The sequence below is a fragment of the Eleutherodactylus coqui genome, chromosome 10 (genome assembly GCF_035609145.1).
Source record: "Eleutherodactylus coqui strain aEleCoq1 chromosome 10, aEleCoq1.hap1, whole genome shotgun sequence".
NCBI lineage: Eukaryota > Metazoa > Chordata > Amphibia > Anura > Eleutherodactylidae > Eleutherodactylus > Eleutherodactylus coqui.
The window spans coordinates 5,676,348-5,697,567 of record NC_089846.1 but is presented as its reverse complement, the minus strand read 5'-3'; the positions used below and the strand labels follow the sequence as shown (position 1 = coordinate 5,697,567).

The 21,220-nt window shown below is 44.3% G+C and overlaps 1 protein-coding gene across 4 annotated transcripts in view; it reads left to right on the top strand.

Moving 5' to 3' along the window:
- The window catches only part of NSMF (NMDA receptor synaptonuclear signaling and neuronal migration factor), a 58,974-nt gene that overhangs the window by 14,140 nt on the left and 23,614 nt on the right, over positions 1–21,220 (top strand). For 3 of the 4 annotated variants that reach the window (XM_066580074.1, XM_066580073.1, XM_066580072.1), the window contains 2 exons: positions 6,655–7,140; positions 10,666–10,741. In XM_066580074.1, the coding sequence (XP_066436171.1) occupies positions 6,687–7,140; positions 10,666–10,741 (530 nt within the window). In that variant the 5' untranslated portion in view covers positions 6,655–6,686. Of the gene's footprint in view, positions 1–6,654; positions 7,141–10,665; positions 10,742–14,407; positions 14,414–20,206; positions 20,276–21,220 lie in introns of all 4 variants that reach the window. The other variant, XM_066580075.1, reaches the window with a different exon arrangement.

Here is a 21,220-nt window from a genome sequence, read left to right as displayed (position 1 = left end):
ATAGGAGCAGTATTATAGTAGTTATATTCTTGTACATAGGGGGCAGTATTATAGTAGTTATATTCTTGTACATAGGGGGCAGTATTATAGTAGTTATATTCTTGTACATAGGGAGCAGTATTATAGTAGTTATATTCTTGTACATAGGGGGCAGTATTATAGTAGTTATATTCTTGTACATAGGGGGCAGTATTATAGTAGTTATATTCTTGTACATAGGGGGCAGTATTATAGTAGTTATATTCTTGTACATAGGGGGCAGTATTATAGTAGTTATATTCTTGTACATAGGGGGCAGTATTATAGTAGTTCTATTCTTGTACATAGGGGGCAGTATTATAGTAGTTATATTCTTGTACATAGGGGGCAGTATTATAGCAGTTATATTCTTGTACATAGGAGGCAGTATTATAGTAGTTATATTCTTGTACATAGGGGGCAGTATTATAGTAGTTATATTCTTGTACACAGGAGGCAGTATTATAGTAGTTATATTCTTGTACATAGGAGACAGTATTATAGTAGTTCTATTCTTGTACACAGGGGGCAGTATTATAGTAGTTATATTCTTGTACATAGGGGGCAGTATTATAGTAGTTATATTCTTGTACATAGGGAGCAGTATTATAGTAGTTATATTCTTGTACATAGGGGGCAGTATTATAGTAGTTATATTCTTGTACATAGGGAGCAGTATTATAGTAGTTATATTCTTGTACATAGGGGGCAGTATTATAGTAGTTATATTCTTGTACATAGGGGGCAGTATTATAGTAGTTATATTCTTGTACATAGGGGGCAGTATTATAGTAGTTATATTCTTGTACATAGGGGGCAGTATTATAGTAGTTATATTCTTGTACATAGGGGGCAGTATTATAGTAGTTCTATTCTTGTACATAGGGGGCAGTATTATAGTAGTTCTATTCTTGTACATAGGGGGCAGTATTATAGCAGTTATATTCTTGTACATAGGAGGCAGTATTATAGTAGTTATATTCTTGTACATAGGGGGCAGTATTATAGTAGTTATATTCTTGTACACAGGAGGCAGTATTATAGTAGTTATATTCTTGTACATAGGAGACAGTATTATAGTAGTTCTATTCTTGTACACAGGGGGCAGTATTATAGTAGTTATATTCTTGTACACAGGGGGCAGTATTATAGTAGTTATATTCTTGTACATAGGGGGCAGTATTATAGTAGTTATATTCTTGTACACAGGGGGCAGTATTATAGTAGTTATATTCTTGTACATAGGGGGCAGTATTATAGTAGTTATATTCTTGTACATAGGGGTCAGTATTATAGTAGTTATATTCTTGTACATAGGAGCAGTATTATAGTAGTTATATTCTTGTACATAGGGGCAGTATTATAGTAGTTATATTCTTGTATATAGGGGCAGTATTATAGTAGTTATATTCTTGTACATAGGGGGCAGTATTATAGTAGTTATATTCTTGTACATAGGGAGCAGTTTTATAGTAGTTATATTCTTGTACATAGGGGGCAGTATTGTAGTAGTTATATTCTTGTACATAGGGGGCAGTATTATAGTAGTTATATTCTTGTACATAGGAAGCAGTATTATAGTAGTTATATTCTTGTACATAGGGAGCAGTTTTATAGTAGTTATATTCTTGTACATAGGGGGCAGTATTGTAGTAGTTATATTCTTGTACATAGGGAGCAGTTTTATAGTAGTTATATTCTTGTACATAGGGGGCAGTATTGTAGTAGTTATATTCTTGTACATAGGGGGCAGTATTATAGTAGTTATATTCTTGTACATAGGAAGCAGTATTATAGTAGTTATATTCTTGTACATAGGGAGCAGTATTATAGTAGTTATATTCTTGTACATAGGGGCAGTATTATAGTAGTTATATTCTTGTACATAGGGGGCAGTATTATAGTAGTTATATTCTTGTACATAGGGGGCAGTATTATAGTAGTTATATTCTTGTACATAAGGGGCAGTATTATAGTAGTTATATTCTTGTACATAGGAGCAGTATTATAGTAGTTATATTCTTGTACATAGGGGGCAGTATTATAGTAGTTATATTCTTGTACATAGGGGGCAGTATTATAGTAGTTATATTCTTGTACATAGGGAGCAGTATTATAGTAGTTATATTCTTGTACATAGGGGGCAGTATTATAGTAGTTATATTCTTGTACATAGGGGGCAGTATTATAGTAGTTATATTCTTGTACATAGGGGGCAGTATTATAGTAGTTATATTCTTGTACATAGGGGGCAGTATTATAGTAGTTATATTCTTGTACATAGGGGGCAGTATTATAGTAGTTCTATTCTTGTACATAGGGGGCAGTATTATAGTAGTTATATTCTTGTACATAGGGGGCAGTATTATAGCAGTTATATTCTTGTACATAGGAGGCAGTATTATAGTAGTTATATTCTTGTACATAGGGGGCAGTATTATAGTAGTTATATTCTTGTACACAGGAGGCAGTATTATAGTAGTTATATTCTTGTACATAGGAGACAGTATTATAGTAGTTCTATTCTTGTACACAGGGGGCAGTATTATAGTAGTTATATTCTTGTACACAGGGGGCAGTATTATAGTAGTTATATTCTTGTACATAGGGGGCAGTATTATAGTAGTTATATTCTTGTACACAGGGGGCAGTATTATAGTAGTTATATTCTTGTACATAGGGGGCAGTATTATAGTAGTTATATTCTTGTACACAGGGGGCAGTATTATAGTAGTTATATCCTTGTACATAGGGGGCAGTATTATAGTGGTTCTGTTCTTGTCCATAGAAACACTATAAGAGCAGTGCTATTGTTGTCCCTAGGGAGGAGTATTATAGTTGATATATTCATTTTCTATTTAATAAGCTACATAGACATCTAGCCAACAAATGTGAATAATGCTACGGTGTTCTTTGGCAGCACTTTTAATTAACAAGCAGTGGGACTAGAATGTTCAAGGTGACACTGAAGATCTTGACATCGTTTTAACATCTCTATACCAGAACAGCAGCTGCTGAGCTCCATTCTGATGTACATATAGCCTGGCAAGGCTTTTATTCTGTTGCATGTGGTGCCTGATACTCCAACAGGGAGCATCTGTATGTAAAAAAACATTTATTGAAACTAATTACATTGATCGGTTTCTGTCATTATCCGACTACCCAGCAGGGTCTCATCCCAACAATATGTGCACACGGAGATTGAAACAAGTAATTAGGTCCCAGAAAAGTTAATTTGCTCCTGTTCTGCTCGCCTTCTGTACGGAACACAAAAGACCGAGTGTTCTCTCAGGATGTAAACTTGCAATTTTATGTTCTGCGGTTCACTGTGTACGCAGTGATGGCTCGTTGTACAAGCCGTGGGGGTGAGCAACAAATACTCTGCTATAGAGCCTGGCATTACCGAAATGTCAGCCCTCCAAGTTCACAGAAAAGTTCTCTAGCCATTCGCATCCTGTTTTGCAATTCACGTGAAGATTACCGACAATCTTATGGATTTCACTGTTCATCATCTGGTAGATACTTAATGCTGTATTGTTACTGCGACCTTAAAGGACTTCAGTCATGTTAGAATAATGTCTTTTGCTGGAAATTTGGGCTTGTATTGTATTCAGCTATCTTGGCACCTGTCATGATCTGTCATGCCAGGAAAATGGCATTCATCTGAAGAAAGAGGGGAAGGTGGTATCTCCGAGGTCAGACGTACACAAAGGCAGGATATCATCTGGAATGATCTTGTTGGAGCTAAACTGGAATGAGTTACTGTCACCCTCAGGTGGAGTCAGCGGGAAACAAAATATGTATTGTATCTGGAGCTTGGGAGAGACGCCAGTAAGGACAGAGCGTAGTGTCCTCGCCAGACCGTTGTACTATTATTGTCACTGTTATGTTAAATATAAGTGTCAGTGTCTCATTATCCCACCCCCCCAAGTGTCGGCGTGTCATTATCCCGTCCCCCCCAAGTGTCGGCGTGTCATTATCCCGCCCCCCCAAGTGTCGGCGTGTCATTATCCCGCCCCCCCAAGTGTCGGCGTGTCATTATCCCGCCCCCCCAAGTGTCGGCGTGTCATTATCCCGCCCCCCCAAGTGTCGGCGTGTCATTATCCCGCCCCCCAAGTGTCGGTGTGTCATTATCCCGTCCCCCAAGTGTCAGCGTGTCATTATCCCGTCCCCCAAGTGTCAGCGTGTCATTATCCCGTCCCCCAAGTGTCGGCGTGTCATTATCCCGTCCCCCAAGTGTCGGCGTGTCATTATCCCGTCCCCCAAGTGTCGGCGTGTCATTATCCCGTCCCCCAAGTGTCGGCGTGTCATTATCCCACCCCCCCAAGTGTCGGCGTGTCATTATCCCGTCCCCCAAGTGTCGGCGTGTCATTATCCCGTCCCCCAAGTGTCAGCGTGTCATTATCCCGTCCCCCAAGTGTCGGCGTGTCATTATCCCGTCCCCCAAGTGTCGGCATGTCATTATCCCGTCCCCCAAGTGTCGGCGTGTCATTATCCCGTCCCCCAAGTGTCGGCGTGTCATTATCCCGTCCCCCAAGTGTCGGCGTGTCATTATCCCGTCCCCCAAGTGTCGGCGTGTCATTATCCCGTCCCCCAAGTGTCGGCGTGTCATTATCCCGTCCCCCAAGTGTCGGCGTGTCATTATCCCGTCCCCCAAGTGTCAGCCTGGGTCATTGCCTTGTCACTAGCAATGTCATGTTCAGTCACCCCAAGTCCTATTCTGTCCCTGTCCTGCTACCCACATATAATTGCTTTGTCATTCCAAGTGTCAGCATATCCTCCCACACTAAACGTCAACATCTTAATGTCCTGTGACTCAAGTGATATTGCATCACTGTACTGTACCTTAAGGATAATGCTCTAACCGTAGAAACCTCTTTCAAAGCCTATGACAGTTTTTTCTTCTACATGTAGTGGATACTGGTATTTTGTCTGTATAGTCCCCTATACAGATTATCGATTAGACAAACCCCGATATTACACTTTGACAGTAACTATATCACTTCTGAGCCTCCTCCTAAATAAAGTCCATTTTGCCACCTTTCTTAGCAACGTCGCCCAGTGAGGTCTTATATAATAAGCTTGGTGGCCTTGGAGTCCTTTCTAGTCACTTTGAACACCGGAGGCCAAGCCTGTATATAGCGTCTCAGATCCCTCCGCCACGTCAACCTGCGTATAGCTGAACTCCAAATAAGAAGAAAACCGTCCCGACTCCTAGCAGCGCCGCCCGCGATTCCTCATAATACAGATTGCCTTTCCCTCGGGAGACATGTGGAGTGTTGAGGGAAAGCTGCGAGTGGAACATTGTGCCTAAGCTGGTTTTAATGATTGGTAGCCGAGTTTTAATTACCCGAGCTCCAACCTTAAATACCGCGACACGCTCATGATTATTCAGCCTTTTCAGCATTGCGTGCACTTTAGGGATTGCCATTGAAATGCCCGAAGCAGCTGACCTCGCGCGGCGGCGATAAAGAAACTCAGGCGGTGGAATAGACAATAGGACAGGAATAGAAGCGGCACGGATTGTTTACTGAACCCAAGCCATCTTATCTGAACCCCCGCCCGTGACAAACACAAGAATCAGCTATTTTCGCATTGACAATGGGTTTGTTTCTGCAACATTCTGTTCGCTCTAATAGACCATCAAATTGTGAAGAAAGCCTACAAGTATTTGCATGTAGCAATCAACGTAGGACTCCGCTGCGACCGACACTTCATCACATGTGGCTTAAAAGGTGCCCATGCACATTGGCAACATTAATTTCAGCATGGGGGTCTCCCTCCCCTCCCCAATGGCAGACAGTTTAGGACATTCTGATTTCAACATGCTGGATCCTTCTGGCAGCAGATAAGCCAACAAGTCTGGCAGCGACTTCCCTATTGAAAACCCATGCAAGCTCGGCCGAGTATGTCTGCATATGGAATAGCTGCTCGCTGACAGCTGTATAGATTGTGTGGCCTGTAAGGTGTTGATGGCCTATCCTTAGGATAGGCGACCAGTAGTAGATAGGAGGTTCCGGGTAGCTGCTTCCAACCTACGATCAGCTCTCTGACAGTCCTTTCTGCTCATGCAGGAAGCAGACAGTTCTGCTCTCGCTACAGTGGACAGGCTTGGCATTGCAGACTAAGTTCCCATTAATTTAAATGGGAACATTGCAATACCAAGCTTGGCCACTATAGTAAGAACGGAGCTGTCTGCTTTCTGTGGAAATCAGCTCAGTGCAGGCCATAACAGCAAAGATGATCCACCAAGTGCTAAAGATGCTTGTCATGAAGGTGGGGAATCCTTCTGAGATGGCAGGAATCAGTAAAAGTGGCATTTTGTGTTGGATTTTGAGAAGCTGCTTATTATATTGTGTTGATCTAATTAAACTGTTCTTGTTTGATTGTTTTTTATTTTTTGTGAAATAGCTTAAAGTTTGCAAATAAACCTAATTTTAGTCCAACAATGATATATGGAATCTACCTGTAGACCAAATTCATTAAGTGTTCAATAAAGTGAAGTTAACAAAAAACAAACTAATTTTAATTTGGATGTGAATTATTTAGACTGCAACTGTATTGTTCCAACTCTCTCCGTCTATCACTCTTCATCAGATTTCTTCCAAGTCTTATTTGTCTTCTCGGTTTCCTCAGACCATCTCCTTGACCAAGAAGAGTCTCCAGAAATGCTCCAAGCCTCTCAGAACAAACGCCGTCTCTCCTCCATCTCAGACAGCAAGTTGGAAAGAAGCTTCTCTGAGGAACGCGGGGAGACGCTGACTAGTGAAGGACCAAAGCCCCATGTGTATACCATCTCTGGAGAGAGGCCAATGTTGTCCGACCACGAGAGTGATAGCATGGAGCTGGTGGTGATGAAGACTGGGCAGGACGAAAGGCATCATCACCATCACTCCTCCTCCCATCATCACCATCCCCTGCAAAACTCAGGCAGCACTCACAACATAACAAGGCCTTGTAAAAGTTGGTCAGGAAGCCGACAGAACTCCAAAGAGTGCCCAAATTGTGCCAAACTCACTGTGCCGGCACAGCGCTCCTTCGATCTAGAGCAGCATCAATCCAATGAGTCTGGATGGCGCAAGAAAAAGTTGGAACGCATGTACAGCATTGATAGAGTATCTGGTGAGTGCCGGGACTCATTGACTCGATGTCATTGCTACAAACCCTGTACAATATACGTGTCAAGCAGACGGATGTGGAGCCGCTTTGCCACATACCAGTTTGGCTTTGGGCAGCACCTCGGGAACCCGGTTTCATGCTTACCCCCTCCAAGCAGGATCCCGGCTCCCCAAGCCGTTAGACACACACACAGATAGTCCCGGTTGTGTGGCTGGGCTGCACTGGGGGACGAGCAGTACCTGGGGGTCTGAACAGGTGTGTAGTGGAGAGACGGGCTTGAGTCAGGGCCGGCAGCACAGATGCATACACGAGGGCCAGGCTATAGGTCAGGCCTGGCAGCACAGACTCATACACGATGGCCAGGCTCTAGGTCCGGGCTGGCAGCACAGACGCATACACGAGGGTCAGGCTATAGGTCCGGGCCGGCAGCACAGACGCATACACGAGGGTCAGGCTATAGGTCCGGGCCGGCAGCACAGACGCATACACGAGGGTCAGGCTATAGGTCCGGGCCGGCAGCACAGACGCATACACGAGGGCCAGGCTATAGGTCCGGGCCGGCAGCACAGACTCATACACGAGGGCCAGGCTATAGGTCCGGGCCGACAGCACAGACCCATACACGAGGGCCAGGCTATAGGTCAGGGCCGGCAGCACAGACCCATACACGAGGGCCAGGCTATAGGTCAGGGCTGGCTGCACAGACCCATACACGAGGGCCAGGCTATAGGTCAGGGCCGGCAGCACAGACTCATACACGATGGCCAGGCTATAGGTCCGGGCCGGCAGCACAGACGCATACACGAGGGCCAGGCTATAGGTCCGGGCCGGCAGCACAGACGCATACACGAGGGCCAGGCTATAGGTCCGGGCCGGCAGCACAGACGCATACACGAGGGCCAGGCTATAGGTCCGGGCCGGCAGCACAGACGCATACACGAGGGCCAGGCTATAGGTCCGGGCCGGCAGCACAGACGCATACACGAGGGCCAGGCTATAGGTCCGGGCCGGCAGCACAGACGCATACACGAGGGCCAGGCTATAGGTCCGGGCCGGCAGCACAGACGCATACACGAGGGCCAGGCTATAGGTCCGGGCCGGCAGCACAGACGCATACACGATGGCCAGGCTATAGGTCAGGGCCGGCAGCACAGACTCATACACGATGGCCAGGCTATAGGTCAGGGCCGGCAGCACAGACTCATACACGATGGCCAGGCTATAGGTCAGGGCTGGCAGCACAGACTCATACACGATGGCCAGGCTATAGGTCAGGGCTGGCAGCACAGACTCATACACGATGGCCAGGCTATAGGTCAGGGCTGGCAGCACAGACCCATACACGAGGGCCAGGCTATTGGTCAGGGCTGGCAGCACAGATCCATACACGAGGGCCAGGCTATAGGTCAGAGCTGGCAGCACAGACCCATACACGAGGCCCAGGCTATAGGTCCGGGCTGGTAGCACAGACTCATACACGAGGCCCAGGCTATAGGTCCGGGCTGGTAGCACAGACTCATACACGAGGCCCAGGCCATAGGTCAGGGCCGGCAGCACAGACGCATACACGAGGGCCAGGCTATAGGTCCGGGCCGGCAGCACAGACTCATACACGAGGCCCAGGCCATAGGTCAGGGCCGGCAGCACAGACGCATACACGAGGGCCAGGCTATAGGTCCGGGCCGGCAGCACAGACTCATACACGAGGGCCAGGCTATAGGTCCGGGCCGGCAGCACAGACGCATACACGAGGGCCAGGCTATAGGTCCGGGCCGGCAGCACAGACGCATACACGAGGGCCAGGCTATAGGTCCGGGCCGGCAGCACAGACGCATACACGAGGGCCAGGCTATAGGTCCGGGCCGGCAGCACAGACGCATACACGAGGGCCAGGCTATAGGTCCGGGCCGGCAGCACAGACGCATACACGAGGGCCAGGCTATAGGTCCGGGCCGGCAGCACAGACGCATACACGATGGCCAGGCTATAGGTCAGGGCCGGCAGCACAGACTCATACACGATGGCCAGGCTATAGGTCAGGGCCGGCAGCACAGACTCATACACGATGGCCAGGCTATAGGTCAGGGCTGGCAGCACAGACTCATACACGATGGCCAGGCTATAGGTCAGGGCTGGCAGCACAGACTCATACACGATGGCCAGGCTATAGGTCAGGGCTGGCAGCACAGACCCATACACGAGGGCCAGGCTATTGGTCAGGGCTGGCAGCACAGACCCATACACGAGGGCCAGGCTATAGGTCAGAGCTGGCAGCACAGACCCATACACGAGGCCCAGGCTATAGGTCCGGGCTGGTAGCACAGACTCATACACGAGGCCCAGGCTATAGGTCCGGGCTGGTAGCACAGACTCATACACGAGGGCCAGGCTATAGGTCAGGGCCCGCAGCACAGACGCATACACGAGGGCCAGGCTATAGGTCCGGGCCGGCAGCACAGACTCATACACGAGGCCCAGGCCATAGGTCAGGGCCGGCAGCACAGACGCATACACGAGGGCCAGGCTATAGGTCCGGGCCGGCAGCACAGACTCATACACGAGGGCCAGGCTATAGGTCCGGGCCGGCAGCACAGACTCATACACGAGGGCCAGGCTATAGGTCCGGGCCGGCAGCACAGACTCATACACGAGGGCCAGGCTATAGGTCAGGGCCGGCAGCACAGACCCATACACGAGGCCCAGGCTATAGGTCCGGGCTGGTAGCACAGACGCATACACGAGGGCCAGGCTATAGGTCCGGGCCGGCAGCACAGACTCATACACGAGGGCCAGGCTATAGGTCCGGGCCGGCAGCACAGACTCATACACGAGGGCCAGGCTATAGGTCAGGGCCGGCAGCACAGACCCATACACGAGGCCCAGGCTATAGGTCCGGGCTGGTAGCACAGACCCATACACGAGGGCCAGGCTATAGGTCCGGGCTGACAGTACAGACCCATACACGAGGCCCAGGCTATAGGTCAGGGCTGGCAGCACAGACCCATACACGAGGCCAAGGCTATAGGTCAGGGCCGGCAGCACAGACTCATACCCGAGGCCCAGGCTATAGGTCCGGGCTGGTAGCAGACAAAAGCAGGGTCCAAACTACAGAACCAAGGTCAGGGAGCACAGCAGTCAGAATAAGTATGGGTCAAAACAAGGAACACACACAGACTGGGGCTTTGTCATAAAAGGTAGGAGGCCAATTGCTTAGGCATCCACCCTTGGGTGCGGATGCATAATATAGGTGGTGTAGGGACAGGATTGGAGGGGAAGAGCAACAGGGTTGCGCACTGACCCTTTTAGAGACTGGACGAGACTGTGCACGAGCTCTAGGCAGAATTCAAGGAGCGAGCAGATGAAGAAGCAGCATGGTGGCGACCCCTAGTGGCTCCAGCAGCAAGTGAGCCTCAATGGAAGGCAGTAGATTGCCTAGTTGATAGCTTAGCAGATACACTGACACTGTATTGCGTTTTTGGAAGTTATATTTATATTTCTGTGCCTTTAATATATTTCCCCCACCGGCAGATGACGTTCCTATCCGGACCTGGTTCCCCAAGGAAAACCTTTTTACCTTTCAGACTGCCACCACAACTATGCAAGCGTGAGTAATGTGACATCAAATCACCGCTTCAGACACAAACTCACCGGCTGCAATACTTTTTTGCTGAAACTGGGGAAAAATAATACAATTTGAGGGGGGGGGGGGGGGGAGGGGGAACCGACTAACAAAACATATGTGCACTCGCCCCGAGGGCAGGGAGCATGGAATACCCCTCACTCCCCGATTGGTGAAAGGTGTCTTATAGAATGTGTATGTTGTATCTTGCATCCCCATCTATGGCGTCCACATAAAAGGAGGGCGCTGTTTCCGTGTCCCCGTTGGTCTAACAGAGGGCCCAGTATGTGTATATAGAGGCAGAGAAACAGGTGTAATGGGATTAATTCTTCAGGGAACATATTAAATACGGCAACAACGCATCGCGCAAAACTCGCATGAACGCTGTGCGATTTAATTTTTTCCTGCTCCCATAAGGAGGAAAAAGGTGGTTCATCTGGTTTATATATGTAGGCGTCATTGGAAAGAGGGAGAGTTTAAAAAAAAAAAAAAAAACTTATTTTTAATTGGTATTACTGATTTTTTTACATTATGTATTAAACCCGTTTATGTCGCAGGACGCAGGTTTGTGTCCTAGGCGCATGGTACTCGATGCAACAGGATGTAAACTTGCATCCTGTAGATGGCACAAGCTCAGAAGTGAGCCCACGCCATCCCACAGCGGATGCCGAGAGTGACTGAAAGTCGTCCTGCTGCTGCAACAGCGGGGATCAGTGGGAACACTGGTCCCTGCTGTTAAGCCCTTACATACCACAATCACTGTAGATCGTGGCATGTAAAGGGTGCACAGAGGGAGCGCACTATATAACTGTGGAGGGCCAATAGGTTGCAGTGGCGCCCGGGCCTCCCATGGCCTGTGATCGCTATTGTAAGCAATAAGGCATTACAGTAAAGTAGTACTGCAGTGTACCATAACGATTATAGCTTTTCTGGTTCAAGTCCCTTACGAGGACATAAAAAAAAGTTAAATTAAAATGGGGGCAAAAAAACAAACAAAAAAAAACCCTTTCCCCTCTTTGTATGAAAAAAAAAAACCGTAAGAGAAAAAACCAACACATTTGGCATCATTGTGTCTGTAAATTGAACACTATTTATCCGACACGGCAAAAACTGTCAAATAAACTGAGCCAAAAGGTTTATTTTCTTCATTTCACCTAAAAAATGCAATATAGGTGATCAAAAAGCTGTAGTACCCCAACATCACACCAACAGCCCCTCACAGAGCCTCGTCCATGGAACAATAAAGGTTATGAGACTCTCAATGCAGCGATGCAGAAATAATAATAATTTCCAAAAAAGGATTTTTAGTGTGAAAAAAAACTAAAATATATATAATTCTGGTATTGTCAGAATGATACCAAACCGCAGGAAAAATGTGTCATGTGACTTAAGCTGCATGATTAAGGGTTAATGCACACGAATGGATTTGAATTGCGGAATCCAGAGCTGGTGTCCGGTGTCCGCCTCCGGATTCCACAGCAAATACCCTCCATCGCTACGCAAAAGTGATTCTTCCTGCACACGAGCGGAAGCCAACTGTAGTTTCTGCTTGCAGATGAAAAATCGCAGCATGCTCCGTTTTTGCGTGAATTCCGTGCGGACGGCTTTCATCGAAGTCAATGGAAGCCGTCTGATCCGTGGCCCATCCGCAATTAACATTGCCTAGCAATGACACCGGAAAAGCAGGAGTCTAAAAACAATTCTGTACTGCACATGTCCGACAGCGAGCCGTGCGGACCATGTACAGATCAAGGAGGCAGGTACGCACGGACGCCACTGCTGCCAGGGCCAGATACCGCATGCAGATTCTGCCCCGCCCCGGTGCATGTGGTTTAACACTGTAAAAAAGAAAAAAAAGGCAGAATTTAGGTGGCTTTTTTTCCTGCCCTCCAAAAAGTTCTACAATACATTACATGTACCCAAAAAATGGTACCAATGAAAACTACAGCTCAGCAGACATAAAACAACCCTCATACGGCTGTTTAGATGGAAAAGTTAAGTTATGGCCTGTGAAAAGTGGAGATAACCCCCCCAAATAATCTGATGCTTCTGGTAAAGGTAGGCCTGTCACTCAGGGGTTAAAATATCCCATTACATCTTTCTGCTTCTACATTTACATGGCGGAAAAAAATAGGAAAAGTTTATTGAGGTTTGTAAACTATTGTCTGTGCTGGCTGCGGGCGCACAGCAGTGCCGAGTCCTGGGCTGACCCATTGTAACGCTGCACGGAGAGGAGTTTGACTTGCCGAAGTTGGCCCTTGGCCGCGCTCCGCCGCTGCAGGCCTGCGTCTGGACCAGTGAGCTGACACTGAGGCTTACTTCATGTGCTGATCTATGGATGCTGACAGAATGAGTCTAACCTGCTCTGTAGATAAACCTGCCCTCGTCAGCATCTCCGCCGCTGCTACCTGACAAGGATTAATGGCCGCAGGCGCTTCACTCTTGCAGCATTAACAAAACCCCAATCTCAGGTTGTGCCGACTGGAGTCTTCCTCTCATTATGCCGATGAAGCTTCTCAGTACAGAGGGAATGGGATATCGCATCGACCAGGAAACCTCGGGGGAAGAGGTCTACTAATTCTGCAAGCCAGGAGTATTAAAAATAGTCATGCAAATATGTGACCGCCATACACCTCATGTTACTGCACTATACACTGCATGGCCACTTTATTAGAGACCCCATCAAGTAGCATTGGACCTCCTTTGGCACCGTAATTAGTCATGGTGTAGATTCCACTCGGTGATGAAACCGTTCAGCAGGAATACCGGCCCCTGCAGACAGGAAGCTTCTTGCAGTTGCTGCAGATTAGATGGCAGTGCTGACATGTTCTGACCGGCTGACAGGAAGGGGTCAGCGATTCATGCTGCTTGCGCCAAATTCTGACCTCCCATCAGCACATAAATCTGGCTCCATCTGACCAGGAGATGTTTCTCCGCTGCTCAGTGATTCAAGTTTTGCGCTCTTTCGCCCGCTGGAGTCTTTCTGTTTCTCTTAGACACAATGGTGCTGGAACTGGTCGTCTGCTGTTATACCATCCGTGCGGAGGAACGGCGAGTTGTGCGTTCGGACACGTTAGTTGGAGCTCCAGCGTTGTATTCAGCTGACTGTGCAGCCTGTTGGTCAGAACGATTCCTGACACCCTCCTCCGACCCCTTTCAGTGATGAGTTGTTTCCGTCCACAGGATCCCCCTTCGCTGGAGGTTTTCCTCGATTGCGCCATTCTCTGTATACTCTACATACCGTTTCACAAGAACCCCCCTTCCCGTGGCTGGCAGTGAGACCCCGGCTAGTCTAGCACCGATGACCGGCCTCGCTGGAAGTCGCTCCGATCGCTGGATCTTCCATCTAATGTGGATTCACACTGAAACTGATCCACAGAAAACTTGTCACGTGATTTTATGCCGCACTCCGGGGGTCACAGTGGGAATTACCATACAGGGGAGCGCCAATCGTGCGAGAGAGGGGGCTCTAATAAAGGGGCAGTCAGTGTATATTACAGTATGTCATTCTAATTCTTTTTGGAGGGGGCGATGTCTTTTCGGCTGTGACCCATGGGGTGGTTTCCATACTGTCAGACATCTTATTACTGATATTAATGACATAACTTAATGTGACTTTCTCTCTTTCTCCTCTGCTGTCTATGTGATCAGTATCTCGTAAGTATCCCACTGAATGCAGCGCCCCCTGTGTGTCTTGTATATACATACAGATACAGTCGTGTCTCCATCCGTGTAGCCGCTCTGTGCATGCACCTTGGGTTTATTGTGGAACTGCATGCTGTTTGTATTGACTCGTGTGTCATGTTGGTGGACATTATCCTTGCATTGACTACAAAGTGACAATAGAACTCTCTGGGACTTATTTATAAATGCTAGCACCAAAGAATTAATGGTGTTACCCATAGCAACCAGATTCCATCATCTCTTTTCTTTTTTTAAACCCTTGTAGGGGCCACCGTAGTCAGAAGGGCAGCCTACATAATAACGTGCTCATAACTGCATTTAGGCTAATTTCAAACGGCTGAGCGTGATATAATAGTTATATTCTTGTACATAGGAGGCAGTATTATAGTAGTTATATTCTTGTACATAGGAGGCAGTATTATAGTAGTTATATTCTTGTACATAGGAGCAGTATTATAGTAGTTATATTCTTGTACATAGAAGGCAGTATTATAGTAGTTATATTCTTGTACATAGGGGGCAGTATTATAGTAGTTATATTCTTGTACATAGGGGGCAGTATTATAGTAGTTATATTCTTGTACATAGCAGGCAGTATTATAGTAGTTATATTCTTGTACATAGGGAGCAGTATAATAGTAGTTATATTCTTGTACATAGGGGGCAGTATTATAGTAGTTATATTCTTGTACATAGGGGGCAGTATTATAGTAGTTATATTATTGTACATAGGGAGCAGTATTATAGTAGTTATATTCTTGTACATAGGGGCAGTATTATAGTAGTTATATTCTTGTACATAGGGAGCAGTATTATAGTAGTTATATTCTTGTACATAGCAGGCAGTATTATAGTAGTTATATTCTTGTACATAGGGAGCAGTATTATAGTAGTTATATTCTTGTACATAGGGGGCAGTATTATAGTAGTTATATTCTTGTACATAGGGGGCAGTATTATAGTAGTTATATTATTGTACATAGGGAGCAGTATTATAGTAGTTATATTCTTGTACATAGGGGGCAGTATTATAGTAGTTATATTCTTGTACATAGGGGGCAGTATTATAGTAGTTATATTCTTGTACATAGGGGGCAGTATTATAGTAGTTATATTCTTGTATATAGGGGGCAGTATTATAGTAGTTATATTCTTGTACATAGGGGGCAGTATTATAGTAGTTATATTCTTGTACATAGGGGGCAGTATTATAGTAGTTATATTATTGTACATAGGGGGCAGTATTATAGTAGTTATATTCTTGTACATAGGGGGCAGTATTATAGTAGTCATATTCTTGTACATAGGGGGCAGTATTATAGTAGTTATATTCTTGTACATAGGGGGCAGTATTATAGTAGTTATATTCTTGTACATAGGGGGCAGTATTATAGTAGTTATATTCTTGTACATAGGGGGCAGTATTATAGTAGTTATATTCTTGTACATAGGGGGCAGTATTATAGTACTTATATTCTTGTACATAGGGGCAGTATTATAGTAGTTATATTCTTGTACATAGGGGCAGTATTATAGTACTTATATTCTTGTACATAGGAGCAGTATTATAGTAGTTATATTCTTGTACATAGGGGGCAGTATTATAGTAGTTATATTCTTGTATATAGGGGGCAGTATTATAATAGTTATATTCTTGTACATAGGGGGCAGTATTATAGTAGTTATATTCTTGTACATAGGAGGCAGTATTATAGTAGTTATAGTCTTGTACATAGGAGCAGTATTATAGTAGTTATATTCTTGTACATAGGGGGCAGTATTATAGTAGTTATATTCTTGTACATAGGGGGCAGTATTATAGTAGTTATATTCTTGTACATAGGGGGCAGTATTATAGTAGTTATATTCTTGTACATAGGGGGCAGTATTATAGTAGTTATATTCTTGTACATAGGAGGCAGTATTATAGTAGTTATAGTCTTGTACATAGGAGCAGTATTATAGTAGTTATATTCTTGTACATAGGAGCAGTATTATAGTAGTTATATTCTTGTACATAGGGGGCAGTATTATAGTAGTTATATTCTTGTACATAGGGGGCAGTATTATAGTAGTTATATTCTTGTACATAGGAGCAGTATTATAGTAGTTATATTCTTGTACATAGTAGGCAGTATTATAGTAGTTATATTCTTGTACATAGGGGGCAGTATTATAGTAGTTATATTCTTGTACATAGGGGGCAGTATTATAGTAGTTATATTCTTGTACATAGTAGGCAGTATTATAGTAGTTATATTCTTGTACATAGGGGGCAGTATTATAGTAGTTATATTCTTGTACATAGGGGGCAGTATTATAGTAGTTATATTCTTATACATAGGAGCAGTATTATAGTAGTTATATTCTTGTACATAGGAGCAGTATTATAGTACTGTAGTTATATTCTTGTACATAGGGGGCAGCATTATAGTAGTTATATTCTTGTACATAGGGGGCAGTATTATAGTAGTTATATTCTTGTACATAGGGGCAGTATTATAGTAGTTATATTCTTGTACATAGGGGCAGTATTATAGTAGTTATATTCTTGTACATAGGGGCAGTATTATAGTAGTTATATTCTTGTACATAGGGGCAGTATTATAGTAGTTATATTCTTGTACATAGGGGCAGTATTATAGTAGTTATATTCTTGTACATAGGGGGCAGTATTATAGTAGTTATATTCTTGTACATAGGGGGCAGTATTATAGAAGTTATATTCTTGTACATAGGGGGCAGTATTATAGTAGTTATATTCTTGTACATAGGGGGCAGTATTATAGTAGTTATATTCTTGTACATAGGGGGCAGTATTATAGTAGTTATATTCTTGTACATAGGAGCAGTATAAGGGTGCCCACCCACTAGCGTTTTTTTACTGCGAAATTCGCGTTTTTTTTTTCTGCAGGGGTCTTTGGGCTATGGGACATGCAAAGCTAAAATCACGATCGCGCAAAATCGCGATATCGCGGTAAATCGCGATTTTGCGCGATCGCGATTTTTACATTACAAGTCCCATAGACCCCCTGCAGAAAAAAAAACCTGTGAATTTCGCAGTGAAAAAAAACGCCAGTGGGTGGGCGCCCTTATAGTAGTTATATTCTTGGACATAGGGGGACAGTATTATAGTAGTTATATTCTTGGACATAGGGAGCAGTATTATAGTAGTTATATTCTTGTACATAGGGGGCAGTATTATAGTAGTTATATTCTTGTACATAGGGGGCAGTATTATAGTAGTTATATTCTTGTACATAGGAGGCAGTATTATAGTAGTTATATTCTTGTACATAGCGGGGGCAGTATTATAGTAGTTATATTCTTGTACATAGGGGGCAGTATTATAGTAGTTATATTCTCGTACATAGAGGGCAGTATTATAGTAGTTATATTCTTGTACATAGGGGGCAGTATTATAGTAGTTATATTCTTGTACATAGGGGGCAGTATTATAGTAGTTATATTCTTGTACATAGGGGGCAGTATTATAGTAGTTATATTCTTGTACATAGGAGGCAGTATTATAGTAGTTATATTCTTGTACATAGCGGGGGCAGTAATATAGTAGTTATAGTCTTGTACATAGGGGGCAGTATTATAGTAGTTATATTCTCGTACATAGAGGGCAGTATTATAGTAGTTATATTCTTGTACATAGGGGGCAGTATTATAGTAGTTATATTCTTGTACATAGGGGGCAGTATTATAGTAGTTATATTCTTGTACATAGGGGGCAGTATTATAGTAGTTATATTCTTGTACATAGGGGGCAGTATTATAGTAGTTATATTCTTGTACATAGGAGGCAGTATTATAGTAGTTATAGTCTTGTACATAGGAGCAGTATTATAGTAGTTATATTCTTGTACATAGGGGGCAGTATTATAGTAGTTATATTCTTGTACATAGGGGGCAGTATTATAGTAGTTATATTCTTGTACATAGGAGCAGTATAAGGGTGCCCACCCACTAGCGTTTTTTTACTGCGAAATTCGCGTTTTTTTTTTCTGCAGGGGTCTTTGGGCTATGGGACATGCAAAGCTAAAATCACGATCGCGCAAAATCGCGATATCGGGGTAAATCGCGATTTTGCGCGATCGCGATTTTTACATTACAAGTCCCATAGACCCCCTGCAGAAAAAAAAACCTGTGAATTTCGCAGTGAAAAAAAACGCCAGTGGGTGGGCGCCCTTATAGTAGTTATATTCTTGGACATAGGGGGGCAGTATTATAGTAGTTATATTCTCGTACATAGAGGGCAGTATTATAGTAGTTATATTCTTGTACATAGGGGGCAGTATTATAGTAGTTATATTCTTGTACATAGGGGGCAGTATTATAGTAGTTATATTCTTGTACATAGTGGGCAGTATTACAGTAGTTATATTCTTGTACATAGGGGGCAGTATTATAGTACTTATATTCTTGTACATAGGGGGCAGTATTATAGTAGTTATATTCTTGTACATAGGGAGCAGTATTATAGTAGTTATATTCTTGTACATAGGGGGCAGTATTATAGTAGTTATATTCTTGTACATAGGGAGGCAGTATTATAGTAGTTATATTCTTGTACATAGGGGGCAGTATTATAGTAGTTATATTCTTGGACATAGGGAGCAGTATTATAGTAGTTATATTCTTGTACATAGGGGGCAGTATTATAGTAGTTATATTCTTGTACATAGGGGGCAGTATTATAGTAGTTATATTCTTGTACATAGGAGGCAGTATTATAGTAGTTATATTCTTGTACATAGCGGGGGCAGTATTATAGTAGTTATATTCTTGTACATAGGAGGCAGTATTATAGTAGTTATATTCTTGTACATAGCGGGGGCAGTATTATAGTAGTTATATTCTTGTACATAGGGGGCAGTATTATAGTAGTTATATTCTCGTACATAGAGGGCAGTATTATAGTAGTTATATTCTTGTACATAGCGGGGGCAGTATTATAGTAGTTATATTCTTGTACATAGGGGGCGGTATTATAGTAGTTATATTCTTGTACATAGGGGGCAGTATTATAGTAGTTATATTCTTGTACATAGGGGGCAGTATTATAGTAGTTATATTCTTGTACATGCTACGGCAGTATTATAGTAGTTATATAGGAGGCAGCATTACAGTAATTATCCTAATGCGGTCAGCATTGGTTAGTTGCTACGACTAATACATGGAGCTCAGTTTGATGAGACAATGGATCTTATTAAATGTGGGAATAATATTTCTTTAACAGAGATGCTATTTGTTGGAAATATACTTTACCAATAAATATGCAGAAGCTGTTTTGGGGTATTTAATGCACGGTCCTCTTCTAGGGATTGTGCTTCAATATGGAAAGTGTAAGCAGCTTTTTTGATGCTTATTAATTCTCAGCCCCACTGCATACAGAATGCAGCGATGCACACCAGTGCGGCACATTGTTATTATAGCGGACACTAAAGCCCAAGCGTAGCAGCATTTTGTTACAATTAGGACTTCTGAAGATATTCGAGCATTTGGCCATCATTAATCAGCGGCGCCTATTGTATTATCATAGTCTATGTAGCTGATCCCTCCTCTTGGATTTCGGTCTGGCTGTGATCTCCGGTCCGTGTTGTCTCCATCTCCTCGCCTGTGTGTGGTCAGAAGCATTGCTTTGTCCTCCGTCTTGTCTGTTTTGTGGTCTGTCGCCTCACTTGGACATGGTGTGCTACTGTCTTGGTTTGTCCATCCTTTGATGGGTTTAGTTATTGACATAAACCGGTTTCTCAGGGCCTTCCGGGGCTATGCCGAGAGGAAAAGACGGAAGCGAGAAAATGACTCTGCAGCTGTTATACAGAGGTAGGGTGAGCTCCTAGTATGCATGTCTAAGCTTCAGGTCTCTGCATACAGTTCTTCCCCGGCCCATGCAGATATAGAAGGATGATGGATCTATCAAGTGCTGATTAATTACTGCAATGTTTGTGAATTAGGACGTGTATCTACAGACCATCGCCATATTAGACGGCACTTTAAATATAGTCACCAGACGGCTGTCCTCCCTACGGTGTGGCTGCTGTTATTAGAGGAGTAGTGAAAGGATTCTGACATCTCCATCACCGGCAAAACGCAAAACAATCCATCGGAATGGAGCCAGATGCTGAAAAAAGTCAAATCCCCCGTGGGAGTCGTTTTTCTGTAGAGTTTTTAAAACTTACTTTCAGTCATCACTTTGTCTATTGACAATCAGACTGAGAACGTATATATGCACTATTAGATCTATACCCAATGACACAGCGCCACCCTTGTCTATGGGTGTGACTGGTATTGCACGCAGCTTTACAAACCAATAACCTTTTCTTTTTCTCATCTCGTACAACCCTTTTATTGGCAAATGTGCCCAGTTATGCTTGATGCACCCAGACTGGTTGGCAGGTTTGCTATTTCGTAAGCAAATATGTTGACAATAGTATTTGACACCTAGAAGCTGATGAAATCTGGTGTGGCCGCCTTTGGCATCAATGCCTGCAGTCCCCCTCCGCGGTCGCTTCCCACCAGATTCCCTTAGATGTGTGCTGGGATTTGCCTCCATTCCTGGAGGAGCTTCAGATAGTGATGGGGGGGGGATGGGTGTGTTGGTCGGGCATAAATACAGCAGTCTAGTTCATCCCAAAGATGCTCCATGGTATTGAGATCCAGACTTTGGGCGGCCAATGAAGTTTGTGCATGTTCTGATCCTCCACCAAAGTATTACCACGGGGGAGGTGATGCCACATTGTCCTGGATGTCTCTGTACCCATTAGTGTT